The 17,418-nt window shown below is 42.2% G+C and overlaps 1 protein-coding gene across 1 annotated transcript in view; it reads left to right on the top strand.

The window, feature by feature from the left end:
- Positions 1 to 17,418, top strand: part of abch1 (ATP-binding cassette, sub-family H, member 1) — a 65,378-nt gene that overhangs the window by 30,949 nt on the left and 17,011 nt on the right. Inside the window, exons 10-16 of the mRNA XM_063055079.1 lie at positions 5,331 to 5,427; positions 5,806 to 5,974; positions 8,382 to 8,482; positions 8,636 to 8,706; positions 9,618 to 9,667; positions 9,771 to 9,827; positions 11,098 to 11,168. Coding sequence (XP_062911149.1) covers positions 5,331 to 5,427; positions 5,806 to 5,974; positions 8,382 to 8,482; positions 8,636 to 8,706; positions 9,618 to 9,667; positions 9,771 to 9,827; positions 11,098 to 11,168 — 616 coding nt within the window. The remainder of the gene's footprint in view (positions 1 to 5,330; positions 5,428 to 5,805; positions 5,975 to 8,381; positions 8,483 to 8,635; positions 8,707 to 9,617; positions 9,668 to 9,770; positions 9,828 to 11,097; positions 11,169 to 17,418) is intronic.

The raw sequence follows: 17,418 nt of genomic DNA, 5'->3' as shown, positions 1-17,418 counted from the left end.
CCGTCCGCCTCAAAGGCAGTGTAAGGGTGGTCCTCCTGGCGGATGGGGAGCTGATGGTAAGCGGATTTTAGGTCTATGGTCGAGTACACCTTGTACTGTGCTATCTGATTGACCATATCCGCGATGCGGGGTAGAGGGTACGCGTCGAGCTGCGTGAACCTATTGATGGTCTGGCTATAGTCCACGACCATCCTATTTTTCTCCCTGTTCCGAACAACGACCACCTGCGCCCTCCAAGGACTTGTGCTTGTCTCAATGACCCCCTCCCTGAGCAGCCGCTGCACCTCCGACTTAATGAAAGCTCTGTCCCCTGCGCTGTACCTCCTGCTTTTAGTTGCCACGGGTTTACAGTCGGGGGTCAGGTTGGCGAACAGCGGTGGGGGAGGGATGCTGAGGGTGGACAGGCCGCAAGTGGTGTCGGTAGTGTGGCAGTTGGCATGATGTTGGGTGGGATGCGCGGGTCGGTGTGTGTGTGTGTGGTCAGTAGCGGGGTACGTGACATATCTCTACAAAACTGGGGATTTACGACAGTAATTGGCGGGAGGAGCCCATCATACTTCATTGTCACGCTTTTCAGGTGGCTCTGGAAGTCCAACCCCAACAGCACAGGGGCACACAGTTGAGGCAAGACCAGTAACTTAAAGTCCCGATATTCTGTGCCCTGCACCACTAGCGTCGCTACACAACCCCCCCGGATGTCTGTTGTATGCGACCCAGAGGCCATGGTGACCCTCTGACTTATTGGTCGTATCATGAGTCCACAATGCTGCACCGTGGCCGGGTGGATAAAACTCTGCGTGCTGCCTGTGTCAAACAGGCAGCTTGTCCTGTGCCCCTCCACCAGGAAGTCCATCATTGACCTTGCGAGCTGGTGGGGAGCGCTTTGGTTGAGGGTCACGGAAGCCAGGGTGGGGTCGCTGTCTTGGTCCGGCGTGGTGGGGTGCCCCGTGAGCACCCGTTGGTCGTAGGCGGTGGGAGGTGGCGCCGACCAAGATGGCTGCCCCCATGTCTTGCACGTGGTGGCGTGCAGGGAAGATGGCGGCAGGCAAGATGGCGACCCCCACGTCTCGCACATGGTGGCAGTGTGCAGGGAAGATGGCGACCCCCATGTCTCGCACGCGGCGCTGCTCGATCCCACTCGTGGTTTTGACTTACAGACCTTGGCGAAGTGGCCCTTCTTTCCGCAGCTGGAACAGGTAGCTTGTCGGGCTGCGCAGCGTTTCCGGGGGTGCTTCTCCAGTTCGCAGAAGTAGCACTTCGCGGACTCACGACTGGCGGCAGCCGAGGTCAATTCGCCGGCGGGTTGCGGGTTCTGCGGCACCCACGAGGCCATCGGGGGATCGCGTGCCTGGAGAGCCTCGGAGTTATGCAGAGCGGCCTCCGAAGTATCAGCCAGCTCGATCGCCGAACTTAGGGTAAGATCGGCTTTTTCCAGCAGCCGCTGGCGCACGTACACTGACCTGGTCCCCGTGACGAAGGTGTCTCTCACTAGGAGTTCTGCATGCTGCGTCGCCGTCAGCTCCTGGCAATTGCAGGCTCGCACGAGTGTCTGTAGGGCCCGGACAAACTCAGCACTCGATTCCCCGGACCGTTGTTGCCGTGTCGCTAAGCGATGCCGAGCATAGATGCTGTTTATCGGCCGCAGGTATTGTCTTTTGAGTGTGTTCATTGCGCCGTCGTAGTTCGGCTGGTCTCTAATCAGCGAATAAACCCGTGGACTGACCCTGGAGAGTAGAACTCTGCGCTTCGCTACGGGGTCGGTCGCTTTAATCTCCTCTAGATACGCTTCGAAGCAGGCCAGCCAGAGTTCGAAAGCGTTTCCAGCGTCAGGTGTTTGCGGATCGAGGTCCAATTTTTCTGGTCTCAGGGCCTGTTCCATGTTTTAAAATGTACAGTGAATAAAATTGAAGCACCTTCAATTACTCCAAAAGACTGAGGTTTGGTAAAATACTGAAAGGCTTTTATTCGCTGTACAATACGACCTCCACAGTGAGTGTCTGTCCCCGGACTGAGGGGGAGGGGCAAGGCGAACACCTTTATACAGGACTCTGTGGGAGGAGCCACAGGGGCAGTCAGCAGAGGGGTGTGTCCAGACAGGCAACCGAGTTACAACATATATATACATGGTTTATCACATGCCCTCAACTTAGATTTCCATTATTGCAGCCGTTATTTATGAAAGCTTGAGTTTATTGGCAGTGCATGAAAACTGCACAAATATGTTTAAAATTCTATCATATTAATGTCGTGAACTGTATGGTATTAAATAGTGATTGAACAAAGGGACTTGTTTATTTTCAAATAGTGAGACCAAGCCCCACATGTAATAGTCATTTGGGAATGATCCTAGAATTAAGTTTTCATGATTACCTCTGGACAACAATGGGAAGCAAAAATTCTTCTTGGATTTCAACATTTAATTGCTTTTTAGCATGGAATGGACAAAACTGCATGTGGATTTTAGTTGGTAGGCCTGATAGGAAATAAAATAGATTCCTGTCTGGATAACATGATATGGCAGTCTGAAGTGTATAAACATTTTTCAAATCAAGCAGGAAGTAAAAGCAGCCCCATACATCAAAGTTGCTGGTGAACGCAGCAGGCCAAGCAGCATCTGTAGGAAGAGCTGCAGTCGACGTTTCAGGCCGAGAGTTGCTTGAATTTCCAGCATCTGCAGAATTCCTGTTGTTTGCGAGTAAAAGCAGCCCCTTGTGTTCTCTTAAACATGAGTGGAACATGACTCCATTCTGCCATGTTAACTGGTTCTTGTCCAACCTCTGTATGCAAGTCCTTAAACAGGACTGGAAATTCAATTTTATTTTCACTTATGGCAATACCAGTGCCAACCAAAGTGTGAACCTGAAACTTCCTGCAGCATGTTCCACATTATTGCTGGCAAAGATATAATTCCTAGTTACAAACAACAATCAGGGGTTTACATGCTCTGTATCACAAGTTGCAGGGACAAATTGCTTTAATGTATTTGATTCACTGTTGTGCAAGTCCTTAACTGTAAGACAAAACAATCATAAGACCTTGAGACATAGGAGCAGAATTCGGCTATTCAGCCCATAGATTCTGATCCGCCTGTTCATCATGGCTGATCCTGGATCCCATTCAACCCCATACACCTGCCCTCTCACCATACCCTTTGATGCCCCAACCAACCAGGAATCTACCTACTTCTGCTTTAAATATACCCACAGATTTGGCCTCCACCACAGTCTGTGGCAGAGCATTCCTCAGATTTACCGCTCTTTGGCTGAAAAAAATTTCTCCTTACTTCTGTTCTGAGAGGCTGCCCCTCAGTTTTGAGTCTTGGCCCTCATGTTCTGGATACCCCCACCAGAGGAAACATCCTCTCCACATCCACTTTATCTAGTCCTTTCAACATTCAGTAGGTTTCAATGAGATCCCCACGCATGCTTCTAAATTCCAGAGAGTACAGGCCCAAAGCTACCAAACGCTCCTCATATGTTAACCCCTTCATTCCTGGAATCATCCTCGTGAACCTCTTCTGGACTCTCTCCAATGATTCTCCCCTTTTTGAGATATGGGGCCCAAAACTGTTGACAATACTCCAAGTGCGGCCTGACTAGTGTCTTATAAAGGCTCAGCATTGTCCCCTTACTTTTATATTCTATTCCCCTTAACATGGCATTTACCTTCTTCACCACAGACTCAATGTGTAAATTAAGCATCTGGAAGTCTTGCACGAGGACTCCTAGGTCCCTTTGCACCTCTGATTTTTGAATTTTCTTCCCCATTTAGAAAATAGTGTGCACTATTGTTCCTTTTACCAAAATGCATTATCATACATTCTCCAACACTGCCACTTCTTTTGCCCATTCTTCCAATTTGTCTAAGTCCTGCTGCAATCGCATTGCTTCCTCAGCACTACCTACCCCTCCACCTATCTTCATATCATCCACAAACTTTGCCACAAAACCATCAATTCCATTATCCAAATCACAGACAAACAATGTGAAAAGTAGTCGTCCCAATACTGAACCCTGAGGATCACCACTAGTCACAGGCAACCAACCAGAAAGGGCCCCTTTATTCCCACTCATTGCCTCCTGCCTGTGAGCCATTCCTCTATCCATGCCAGTATATTTCCTGTAACACCATAGGATTTTATCTTGTTAGGTAGCCTCATGTGAGGCACCTTATCAAATGGCATCCACTGCCTCTCCTTTGTCCACCCTGCTTGTTACATCCTCCAAGAATTCTAACAGGTTTGTCAGGCAAGATTTCCCTTTACAGCAAACATGCTGACTTTGACATGTTTTATCATCACATACCTGAAATCTTGTCCTTACTAATGGACTCCAACACTTTCCCAACCACTGAGGTTAAGCTAACTGGTCTAAAATTTCCTCTCTTTTGGCTTCCTCCCTTCTTAGAGTGGAGTGACATTTGCAATCTTCCAGTCGTCTGGGACCATGCCAGATTCAAGTGACTCTTGAACGATCATGACTGTTATCTCTTCAGCAACCTCTTTCAGGACACTGGGATGTAATCCACCTGGTCCTGGTGACTTATCCACCTTAAGACCTTTCAATTTGCCTAGCATGCTTTCCTTTGTTATAGCAATGGTACTCACTCCTGTTCCCTGACACTCAACAACCTCTGGCACACTGCCAGTGTCTTCCACAGTGAAGACTGAAGCAAAGTACTTATTAAATTCATCTGCCATTTCTTTGTCCAACTTCTACTACCTCACCAGCCTCATTTTCCAGTGGTTCACAATATCAACTCTCATCTCCTTTTTACTCCTTATATAACTGAAAAAACTTCTAGTATCCTGCTTTATACTATTGGCAAGTTTGCCCTCATGTTACATCTTTTCCCTTCTTATTGCCTTTTTAGTTGCCTTTTTTTGGATTTTAAAAGCTTTCCAATCATCCAACTTCCCACTCACTTTTGCTACCTTATATGCCCTTCTTTGGCTTTTATGTAGTCCTTAACTTCCCTCGTCAGCCGCAGATGCCTACCCCAGCCATTTGAGAACTTCTTCCTCTGTGGGACAGATCTATCCTGCACCTTGTGAACTATTCTCAGAAACTTCAGCCACCTTGGCTCTGCCGTCATCCCCACCAGTATACCCCTCCAATCTACCTGGACAAGCTCCCTCCTCATGCCTCTGTAATTCCCTTTATTCCACTGGGATACTGATACATGTGACTTATGCTTCTCCCTCTCAAATTGCTGTAAGTAGTCCATTATTTCAGTAGATGGTCCAGAATGGAATGCCTCCTTTCTATCAGCTCAGGATATTTTCACATGAACTTTGGAACCTGATTAATTCTCATCTTTTTTTGTTATAGTGGGCTGGAATATGTGGATGAAAAGCATGATCCCTAAATGGAGAAATATTGCAGCTTTGGTGATTAAAACTTTCATTCGGATCAGAAGAATGCCTGGGTACGTGACTCCTTTTCACAACCAGATAATTTACCCATCAGGCAGTTAATAATGCATGCATCATCTTGTCTAAGTACCTACAACACAAAGATTATTTGAGACACACTCTATGGTAGCTCACTTAATGAGGAGAGGGGAACTATAGATCATTGTGGCCACATTTAAGATGCAATTGTGTGAAAAACAAAAAGCAGGTTGGAGATGGTCTTGTAATGTTACTTCATCAAAAACCTGCACATAATGTGTACATTATTAAAAATTATGACAGGCTTCTTTCTGTATGCCAAGCATCAGCAAAGGTTAAAATTTTAAGAATATATTCTGAATGGATGGTTTATTTCAATTTTGTGTTTGAGTATCATCTTCTGTGTCCCATAGATTTCTTGGCTTCCAGTTCTTCCTGCCAGTTATTCAGATATCACTGATATGTCTTTGCATTGGAGGCAGTCCTAAGGACTTGCATGTGGCTGTGGTGAACAATGACACGGGAAAACCTGCCATGAGTCAGATCGTTCTGTGGCACCTCGATAACAACACCATTATCCAGGTTATTTATATATCACATGAGTCAATTGTACAGAACAGTACATTTGGTGCTTCTTGGCATTTATGCTCTAAAACTTCTTACAATTCTCTTTCAACTCTTCTCCTTTGTGAGCATATTTAATTTGCTTATTAATGCATCTGTATTATTTGCCTCTGTCGTGCCCCATGGAATTGAGTTTACACTCTGATTACCGACTAAGTAAAGAAGACTACTGATTTTTGTATTGTATTTTCAGTATCCATATTACATTAATGGCTTCTGTAGATGTGTTTTTACTATTTCTAAAGGTACCTTTGTTAAATGAACTAATACGGAAAATCTAATGACATCAATGAATAGTTTTTATGGGTCTCGGGAGAAATATCTACCAAGCTGGACCCTGGATACATGAGTAATTTCTAGTTATAACGATATTAGACACTTGAGATACAAACATGGGTGTTTGTTTTGACTCTAGCATCAGGAAATTCCAATCATGAGGGGCATAGGTAGACAGTCAGACTCTTTCTCCCCAGAGTGGAATACTGGAGGGATTAGATTTAAGTTGCAAGGAGGACAGTTTAAAGGAGATTTGCCTTTAGGCAGGTGTTTTTTTCCCTAACAGAATGGTAAGTTCCTGGAACACACTGCCAGGGGAATTGGTAGAAACAGTTACATTTAGACAGGCACAGGAAAAGGCAGGGAATAGAGGGATATGGACAATGAGCAGTTTAAATTGGCATCATGGTCAGTGCGGCTGATGGACCCAGTCCTGTGCTGTTCTACGTTCTGCAGATATCTGGCGTGGCTGAGATGTGTATTTGATGATACCGATATGTTCTGTGACCTCATGAATTACTGACATAACTACACACCATAACCAGTAAGCATGGCTACTATGGGGGCTTTGTCTGGATGATACAGGTGGTGACAGGAAAATGAAGCCCACTTCATTTCACCATCGCTTTTTGAGATGGGTCTCCTAGTAACCGATCCATGAGTGATGGGACTGCCCTATGCGGAAAAATATTTGAGAGTCTTTGAAAAAAAGAAGCAAAAAAACTCCCAGGTGATTTGCTGATCTGAATCTCCTGTTCTCAGCAGAGAATGGTGAAGTTGGGTCTTTGCTTTGGTTGAAGGTACAACTTTCCCTGTGGGTTTCTAAGGTCAGTAATACAGCAGGTTTCAAATTACTGGCTGGCTCTGGAGGCTCAGGGGATTTGACATATTTTTGTTGGGAGTGCAGAATGGTGAAGAAAGGTAAGTCACAGAGGCAAATGCCAGACAGTCAAAGGAAAATTGTAATGTCCTTCAGTATTTGTGTATTTAGAAATTCCAGATAAATTTATATGATAGAAGAACCATCAATACTGAGAATCTGGTGTGCCACAATCTATGATATCTGTATTGAGCTGAGTAAAAAAATGCAGAGAAATATTTTCTGAAGTGTTGTGTAAATTTTGATATATTGTGTAAATCTGCAACTGCCTGAGAAGACAATGATACACTTGCAGCAACTAATTTGATCTAAAAAGCCAAGGTTTATTTCTGATTCAACATCCAAGTATTCTTTGATCTATAATTAGAACCTCAATTGCTCACCCATAGTTTCTCGTGCATTAACCCATTGCTTACAGAGCCCTGGTGGAGGACTTTGTCAAATGGTGCAAGCTGAATCATCTGCAGCTCAACATCAGTAAGACAAAGGAGATGGTAACAGGCTTTAGGAAGAGTAAGCTTGCACTGCTCCCTGTAACTATTGATGGAGAGGATTTTGGTGTGGTGAGGATCTACAAGTACCTGGGGGTGCACCTGGATGACAGATTTGAGTGGAGCAACACAGAGGGTGTGTACAAGAAGGGCCAGAGCTGCCTCTACTTCCTGAGGAGACTGAGGTCCTTTGGAGTATGCAGGCCTCTCCTTCACATGTTCTACTAGTCTGTTATCGCCAATACAATCTTCTATGTGGTGGTGTGCTGGGGCAATAGCATCAACACAAGTGATGCCAACAGGCTCAATAAACTGATTAGAAAGGCTGGCTCTGTTATGGGAACCAAACTGGACACACTGGAGACTGTGGTAGAACAAAGGACCCTGCAGAAAATCTTGGCACTTCTGGACAATATTTCTCATCCTCTGCAAGCCACCTTGGATGAACAGAGGAGCACTGTTAGTAATAGACTAAGACAACTGTGCTGCTTCAAAGAGCGCTATATGAGGTCATTCTTACCTCGGCCATTAGGCTCTATAATGAGTCAACCTATAGACAGGGAAGTGGTGACCCCCTCCTGGTAGACTGTTTGAGGTAACTTTTTTTAATATTTTCTTACTTCTCTTCTAATATTTGTTTAATTGTACACCTGTGCACTTGTAATGCTATTGTGACACTGTAATTTTCTTTGGGACCAATATCTATTCTATCTTGCAGGTTCATCTAAACCAGCCCGATGCTAATAAGGGTATAAAAGATGGGAAATACTGGGGTGCAATTGGCTTTGGAGCAAATTACACACAAGATATTCTTTTAAGGTAAATGACAAGTTCTGAAGGTATATTTATATTGAGATTCTTATCGTGGCAATGTACTCATCATGTAAGAAGCAACTGGAAGTAACTCAAACTAACTGCTCTCTCTCAATGACATGACGTGTGAATACGTGTGTGTATCTGGTTTCCTCTTAGGGCAACTCAAAAGATAATTGACAACAGCACAGTTGATGGAGGTTCGATCCATGTCTGGCTGGATATGACAAGTAAGTCTGTTAAAGTTGTTTCTCTGTACACAGTGGTGAAGATGGATGTTATGATTGCCAGACACATAAACACTTATTATTTCTCCTTTCCTTCCTAGGCTTGGTTTATACAGAATCTTCGTGCAAACTTAGTTTTTTTTAATAAGCTATCAAATTCTTTATATATGCTTTCACAATCAGAAATTCTGTTATCATTATCAAGTCAATTATTTTTGGATTAATTGCCTCAGTGAGGCCTTTGTTGGTGATTTGGACAATTATCCTTCTCTCAGAAACCACCTCTTAACAAAGGCAACGATGGAATTCTTCATCACCTTCAGTGCATCAGCACTGGTCTGGCTAGCTATGAAAAATTGAGTTTGAAGATTATACTCTCAAATATGACAGAGCAACGGTCCCTACCCTTTTGTATTCTTCGATATGGATAACTGACGCAGTTACCTTAAAGCATGGATAGATATCATCAGCACGAGCTCTCAAACTCCTTCAAATCACAGTCAGAATTAGTAAACTACAATCAACAACTTCTCCTCGTCCAAAATTCTGCCAATGAACTTAGAGGATTTTATGGATATAGCATTGATGGCACTTCTTTGGTGCTTTAATTGTCCATGATTCTGAAGTATATGGGAAGGCAGGGTTTAATCCTGCTCAGTAGATTCATTGGAAGCTTGATACCAGATTTGGGTTCTTGGTCTTCAAGCACCCTTTTCCTCAGTTAGCTAGAGTCTGTGCTGATACATTGGAGGCAAAGATGAATTTTGTCATTGGGGTCTGCCTTTGCATTGAGGTCCCTCCTGAGATACGGACATTGATCCACATTTTCCAGGGTCGCTGCGTGTCAGGCATCATTGTTGTCTGGTGGGGGTAGGGAGGCAGGTTGGTTGCCTTATATGTTCATTTACTTTCAGATGAACAAATCGCACTCACCATTGAACAAAAGCTACGGGAAGCTTATGAGGTATCTTTTGAAGAAGCATTTGTTCAATTTATCTGACTTCTCATCATTTAGTCTGACTACATTTTTCCAAATGTAAATTCCACTTCTGAATGTTTTATTATAGGGTTTTGTTAAGGACAGCCTGTACAATTTCTCAAATGTAGCTGCTTCTCCCATAAAGGTAAACACAACAACCTTTCTAACTGTTTGCTTCATTTGGATCAGCTAAAAGTGAACATGTCCCAGGCATCGTCTATAAATAAGGATGACCTATTTGTGTCCCAAACTTTTTAAGTTATTTCATCCTACATGCTGATAATTTAGTCTTTTCTTAATGTCTAAAGGGGTTTACCTGACCTTTAATACACAAGGAATCACCATATCACTCATTTAACATTCTCAGTAGGAGTAAGAATGTTAAAATGAGTGTTTTGAATTAATCTTAATAAATCTCTTTATTTTCATGCCATCTGATCTCAAATCAAACTGAAAGTAGGGAAACATGCACTGTATAATGGTCTGCTGAATTAATGATCAATAGTATTTGCCAACTTCAGAAATACCAGCCCCAATTCTACTTAAAATTTGCTCACTTGCAAATTGTGTTAGTAAGTAGCCACTCGATCAGTATACACTCTTTCTCCCTCACTATGTTGACTGCCCCTGTACCTACTGGCAGCCCCACACGTCCAGGTCCTCACTTAGAGTTTTGTTCTTCGTGAAATTTCAAATGTAGTCTTGAGAAGATCATTTTATCCTCCAACAATCATGCAAGTGACCCTACAATATTGTGACTGCTGCCTAAGGTGTTTTATTGTTTTCTCTCCCATGTTATGGTGAGCTGAACACTGCCATGAAGAGGACAGTCTTGGTGTTGGACACGATTTCCATTTGCAATCTTTGAATATTTCAGCTATTTAATTTAATTCACAAGGTCAATTGTGTTTGTAGCTGGATTGTGATTGTTGGCGGCAGTATAAGTCACGACAGTTGAGCCAAATCCTTCATTTTTACGCCTGATAATTTTCCAGTTTGAGCCAATGAATATTAAAGAGAATTATAGACCACAGTGATATTAAAATGAACATGTGTATTTTAATTGCCCCCCACCCCCACACTAAGACCCTCAAGTAACACCACTCCTGATCTAGACTTGAGACTCTCTTTTGTCGCAGCTTGGCATCACACAGCGTACATCACTCCATTTCCTGTTAGGAATTCTACTGTCATAAGCATTAACTGTTTTCAAATGTCAAAAAGAGTAACCTTCACATGAAAACCAGTTTAACTGTTCACGTACCAATATTTTAAAACTGAGACTCTAATAGTGTTTGTGTTGAAAATGAAATATTGTGGCCAATAAAAAAATAATGTGTCAGCCAAGAATTTAACATGGGAATGTAACCATAGACAATGCATATCGCTTGATAAAATTATTTGTTTTATTGCAGATTGAAAAGCCAATATATGGGCATAAACATTCAGATTTTACAACATTTATTGCTCCTGGTGCAATCTTAAGGTAAATTTTTAAATCAGAGTTATTGATACATTTTACAGAAAAAATGATTATGTTGCTCAAAATAGCAAAAGAATGACTTCATAGACTGAATAATATTTGAATAGAAACTGGGTGTAATCTGGCAAAGGAATATAGATTAAGTTCTTAGAGATTATAAAATAATGCACTCTTGCCCCCGCCCAACCCCAATCCCAAATTCCCCCACTCAGCTACACATGAGGGACAATTTGCATTAGCCAATTAACCTACCAAGCAATTGTAGGAGAAAACAGGATAGTAGGGGACTCAGTTATCAGGTGTGTACTGACAAGGAGTCTCGCGCAGTGTGTTGCCTACCAGAAGCACAAGCAGGAGACCTCCCTGGATGAGCAGATAATCCTCTGGCCAGAGCTGGTTTAGATCCAGTAGTAACTATCCACATCGGAACAAATGACATGGGTGAGGGCAGGCTGTCAGTTCTGCAAGACAAATTTAAAGAGTTTGGTGGGAAGCTTCGGGACAGAACTGACCAGGTGGCCTTCTCAGAAGCTCTGCCTGTGCCACACGCCAGTCCAGGTAGGATGGAGGAGATTAGAAGATTTAATGGGTGGCTCAAATCATGGTGTAGGTTTGAGGAACATAGATTAATGGGATATTGGGGCACCTTTTGGGGCAGGTGGAACTTGTACAGCCGTGATGGGTTGTATTTGAACCGGGCGGGGGTGCACTAATGTGCTGGGCAGGAATATGCTTCAGTTAGTTGAGGACTGTTTAAACTAGGGAATGAGGGAATGAGGGAATTCAGGGGGTGGCAGGGAACTTAGAACAGGCCAGGATCAACTATTTAAACACCAAAGTGGAGAATAACACGTTAGGACATAAACTGATTATAAGCTTCAAAAATATAAAAATGGGTCAGTAATAGACTAAGCCTGTATAAATGCAAGAAGTATTAAGAATAAAAAAAAGAGCTGGAATTATATACAAGTGCATGTAAGGATGATATAATAGCAATAAATGAAACCTGGCTGACCTCAAAGGATAGTGATGAATACAGTATTAATGGATATACTTTACTGAGGAAAAATAGGAAGATCTTGAAGGTGAAGGAGTAACCCTGTACATAAAAGAGAATTTAAACATAAGGCTGCTTATGATCGGAGATGAATCGAGACTTAGTGAAGATATCTGGGTGAGAATTGAAAGCTATAAGGATAAAGGAAAATTATTAGGTGTATGTTATAGCACTCCCCCTCCCACCAATGCTGCTAGTGATTTTTAAAAAAACAACTCTATCAGAATATTAGAAAAGCAAGTTCTGAGGGTGATGTTATAGTTTTAGGAGACTTAAATTTCCCAAATATTGAGTGGTATTAATGGATTACAGAAAGTGAATTCACTGAGTTATTAAATCCACACACATCAAAGTTGCTGATGAACACAGCAGGCCAGGCAGCATCTCTAGGAAGAGGTACAGTCGACGTTTCGGGCTGAGACCCTTTGTCAGGACTAACTGAAGGAAAAGTTAGTAAGAGATTTGAAAGGCGGAGGGGGAGATCCAAAATGATATGAGAAGACAGGAGGGGGGAGGGATGGAGCCAAGAGCTGGACAGTTGATTGGCAAAAGGGATATGAGAGGATCATGGGACAGGAGGCCCAGGGAGAAAGAAAAGCGGGGGGGAACCCAGAGGATAGGCAAGGGGTATAGTGAGAGGGACAGAGGAAGAAAAAGGAGAGAGAGAGAAAGAATGTGTGTGTATAAATAAATAACGGATGGAGTACGAGGGGGAGGTGGGGCATTAGCGGAAGTTTGAGAAGTCAATGTTCATGCCATCAGGTTGGAGGCTACCCAGACAGAATATAAGGTGTTGTTCCTCCAACCTGAGTGTGGCTTCATCTTTACAGTAGAGGAGGCTGTGGATAGACATGTCAGAATGGGAATGGGATGTGGAATTAAAATGTGTGGCCACTGGGAGATCATGCTTTCACTGGCGGACAGAGCGTAGATGTTCAGCAAAGCGGTCTCCCAGTCAGCGTCAGGTCTCCCCAATATATAGAAGGCCACATCGGGAGCACCGGACGCAGTATATCACCCCAGCTGATTCACAGGTTAAGTGTTGCCTCACCTGGAAGGACAGTCTGGGGCCCTGAATGGTGGTGAGGGAGGAAGTGTAAGGGCATGTGTTGTAAGGGAGGAGTTATTAAATGATAGTTTTTTAACCCAGTATGTAAATGCACCAACAAGGGGGGAAGCCTGTCTAGATTTGATATTCTGTAACAATCAGGACAGAATTTTGATTACGGAAGTTGTTGCATCTTTAGGAACAGGCGATCATAACATTGAAGTTTTTGAAGTTTTTTGGGAGACTATATTGATAAAAACCAAAGACATTAATTAAACTGAGTTTCAGAAAGGCAGAGTTTGTGCAGATCCGACAAAGAATTCCGAAGGTAAAATGGGAGGAACTGCTTGACCTTGAATCAATTGAGGAACAATGGTGTCAATTTAAAGAGGTAATACATGCAGTGCAGGAAATGTTCATACCCAAGGTCAGGAGAAGCAATAAAAACACCAGATCAACTACATGGATGAATAAAAATATATCAAAAATTATTGAAGAAAAGACAGCTATACTGTATAAAGAATACGGAAAAAATAGCAATATCATTAATGTAGGGCATACGAAAATATGAGAGCTATAGTCAAGAAGGAAATTTGGATTGTCATAAGGCGGGCTGAGAAGGATATTGCTGATAATGCTAAGACTGACCCCGAGAGTTGTTTTCAATGCTTTAGTAGTACAAGAAAAGTCAGGAAGGAAGTTAAAGTGAATTAGGAATAATAGTGGGATGGTAAATTATGCAGAGAAGGACACAGTGAATACTCTTAACTCATATTTTGCTGAAGTATTCACCTGTGAAGATGTTAGCAATATGCCAGGAAGTGTAGAGAAAAATAAGTTTGTTTTAAGTGACTTAGAGATCTTAGAAAGTGAGTTCCTGCTTCAGCTGAAAGGGCTGAAAGTTAATAAATCTCCAGGGCCAGACAACATATACCCGAGGGTAGTTAAAGAGGTCTGTGATTATATATACAAACCCCTAACATGCAGTTTTCAAAAGTCATTGAAGACTGGTGAAATCCCCAAGGACTGGAAATGGGTTAACATTGTCCCAGTATATAAGAAGGGTGACTGCACGGACCCTGGTAACTATAGACCAGTAAGTTTAACGTGTATCATAATGGAATCATTAATTAAAAAAGAGATGGAAAAGCAGCTGATGAGAACAGGCATGTTAGCAGAAAGCCAGCATGGGTTCAGAAAGGGGAAATCATGTTTTACTAATATGCTGGAGTTCTAGGAAGAGGCAACTAAAATTTGTGAGAACTATAGAGTGGTTGATATCATTTATTTGGACTTTCAGAAGGCTTTTGACAAGTTACTCCACAAGAGGTTAATAATCAAATTACAGGAGGTAGGCATTCGGGGTAAGGAAAATGAGTGCAGAATTGACTCAAGAACAGAAAACAACGAGTTACGGAGTTTTCACACCTAGAAGATGTTAAAAGTGAGGTTCTAAGGGGATCAGTTTTAGAGCTGCTGCTGTTTTTAATTTACATTAGTGATTTGGATAAGCACATAACAAATAAACTAGTAAAGTCTGCAGGTGACTCAAAATTAGGGGGATGGGCTGATAATATTAAGGAGCAGAATCAATACAGTTAGGTCCAAACAAAATACAGATGTGGGCAGATGAAATTTATTGTAAGTAAATGCAAAATACTACATGTAAGTAAATGCAAAATACTACATGTAGGAAGTAGAAATATTAGATATACAGTGCCTATAAAAAGTATTCACCCCTTTGGAAGTTTTCATGTTTTATTGTTTTACAACATTGAATCATAATGGATTTAATTTGGCTTTTTTGACATTGATCAACAGAAAAAGTCTCTTTCATATCAAAGTGAAAACAGATCTCTACAAAGATTTGTAAATTAATTACAAATATAATACACAAAATAATTGATTGCATAAGTATTCAGCCCTTAATTTGACAAACAAAATTATTACTGGTGCAACCAATGGTTTTAGAAGTCACATAATTAGTTAAATGGAGATCACCTGTGTGCAGTCAAGGTGTTTTAATTGATTGTAGTAAAAATACACCTGTAACTGGAAGGTCCAACTGCGGGTGAGTCAGTATCCTGGCAAAAATTATGCCTTGAAGACAAAAGAATATGCCAAGCAACTCTGTGAAAAGGTTATTGAAAAGCACAAGTCAGGAGATGGATACAAGAAAATTTCCAGGTCACTGAATATCTCTGAGTACAGTTAAGGCAATCATCAAGTAATGGAAAGAATATAGCACAGCTGTAAACCTACCTAGAGCAGGCTGTCTTCAAAAACCAAGTGGCTGTTCAAGAAGGGGACAAGTGAGAGAGATCACCAAAAGACCTATAGCAACTCTGGAGGAGTTACAAGCGTCAGTGGCTGAGATGGGAGAGACTGTGCATACAACTGTTGCCTGGGTGCTTCACCAGTCATAGCTCTATGGGACAGTAGTAAAGAGAAAGCCACTGTTTTGTGGGCGGGGGGGGGAATAAACTCACATGAAATCTTGGCTGAAAGAAAGTTCTATGGTTTGATGAAACCAAAATTGACCTTTTTGCCCATCAGACTAAATTCTGTTTGGTGTAATCTCCTAGAGTGGCCAAGTGAGAGTCCAGACCTCAAGTCGATTGAGAATTTGTGGCTGGACTTGAAATGGACTTCACTCATGATCCCCATGCAATCTGACGGAGCTTGAGCAGTTTTGTAAAGAAAAGTGGGGGGAAAATTGTAGTGTCCAGATATGCAAAGCTGACAGAGACCTATCCACTCAGACTCAAGGCTATAATTGCTGCCCAAGGTGCATCTACTAAATACTGACTTGAAGGACATGAGTAATTATACAATCAATTATTTTGTGTTCAATAATCATAATAAATTTAGACCAATTCGTAGAAACTTGTTTTCATTTTGACACAAAAGTTTTTTCCCATTGGTCAGTGTCAAAAAAGCCAAATTAAATCCATTGTGATTCAATGTCGTAAAACAATAAGTCATTAAAACTTCCAAGGGAGTGGACACTTTTTAAAGGCACTATAAATATACAATGGGGGGGGGAGTGGGGGGTCTTGAGTTAGAGACTGCACTGTATGAGAAGGATTTGGGCTCCCTGGTAGACTCATCATTCAATATGTAGACAATGCACAGAAATGATTAGGGAGTCTAACAGACTGTTGGGCTGTATAATGCGCTCAGTGGAGCTCCAGTCCAGAGATGATGCTCTTAAACTGTATAATGTGCTTGTGAGGCCACACCTTGAGTACTGTGTACAATATTGTTCTCCGTGTTTTGCGAGGGATGTGAAGGCACTGGAGAGAGTTCAGAGAAGGACGACAAGACTCACTCCAGGTGCAGGGTATGAGTGAAGAAGTAAAATTGAAAGAATTAAATATGTTTAGCCTAAGTAGATGTAGAATAAAAGGACACACAATAGAAGTGTTCAAGATCCTTCCGGGTGTAAGTAAGGTGGATGCCAGCTGCTACTTCAAAATTAATCCATCAGTGAGGACACGGGGCCGTAGGTGGAGACTGGTTAAAGGAAGATTTCAGATGAACATCAGGAAGCATTTCTTTACACAGTAAATTGTGGACACATGGAACAAGCTACCTAGTTGTGTGTTTGAGAGTAGTACCTTAGAGACTTTCAAAGCTAAACTCGATAGCTATTTCAACACATTACGTGAATAGGAATTTGGCAAGTTTTGATGGGCTGGGCAGTATGTTCTTGTCAAAAACTCTCTACTCAAGGCAAATGCAGTTACAGAGAAAAATGCAAACTCCACAACAACAGTACCAGAGGTGAAGATCAAAATAAATAAGATAGCAGTTCTGCTAGGAGGAAAAGTGCTTTGAGGGCGCTCGTCAAATATTGGCATTCTAGTTCAATTAATTGGAGGGAAAAACACTAAAGATACAATTCATGGAAGTGATATACAGGTAATTGCAACTGACTATTGCTGCAGTCTCATGTACAGTATGCTGCTTTCAGATAAAATGGGTATTCATTTCCACTCTTCTACTTCTAAAGCGGGATGCCTCTTTATTTTGTGAGGCAGCAGACAAACAAAGCACATGTCAACACTCCAGCCACTCTGATCGTTCCAAAACCCTGCTCTTGCTTTTCACTCTTTTTCCGTAGATATTGCCTGGCCTGTGGAGTT

Source organism: Mobula hypostoma, chromosome 8 (genome assembly GCF_963921235.1).
Source record: "Mobula hypostoma chromosome 8, sMobHyp1.1, whole genome shotgun sequence".
Lineage (NCBI taxonomy): Eukaryota > Metazoa > Chordata > Chondrichthyes > Myliobatiformes > Myliobatidae > Mobula > Mobula hypostoma.
This window is presented reverse-complemented; position numbering and strand designations above follow the sequence as displayed.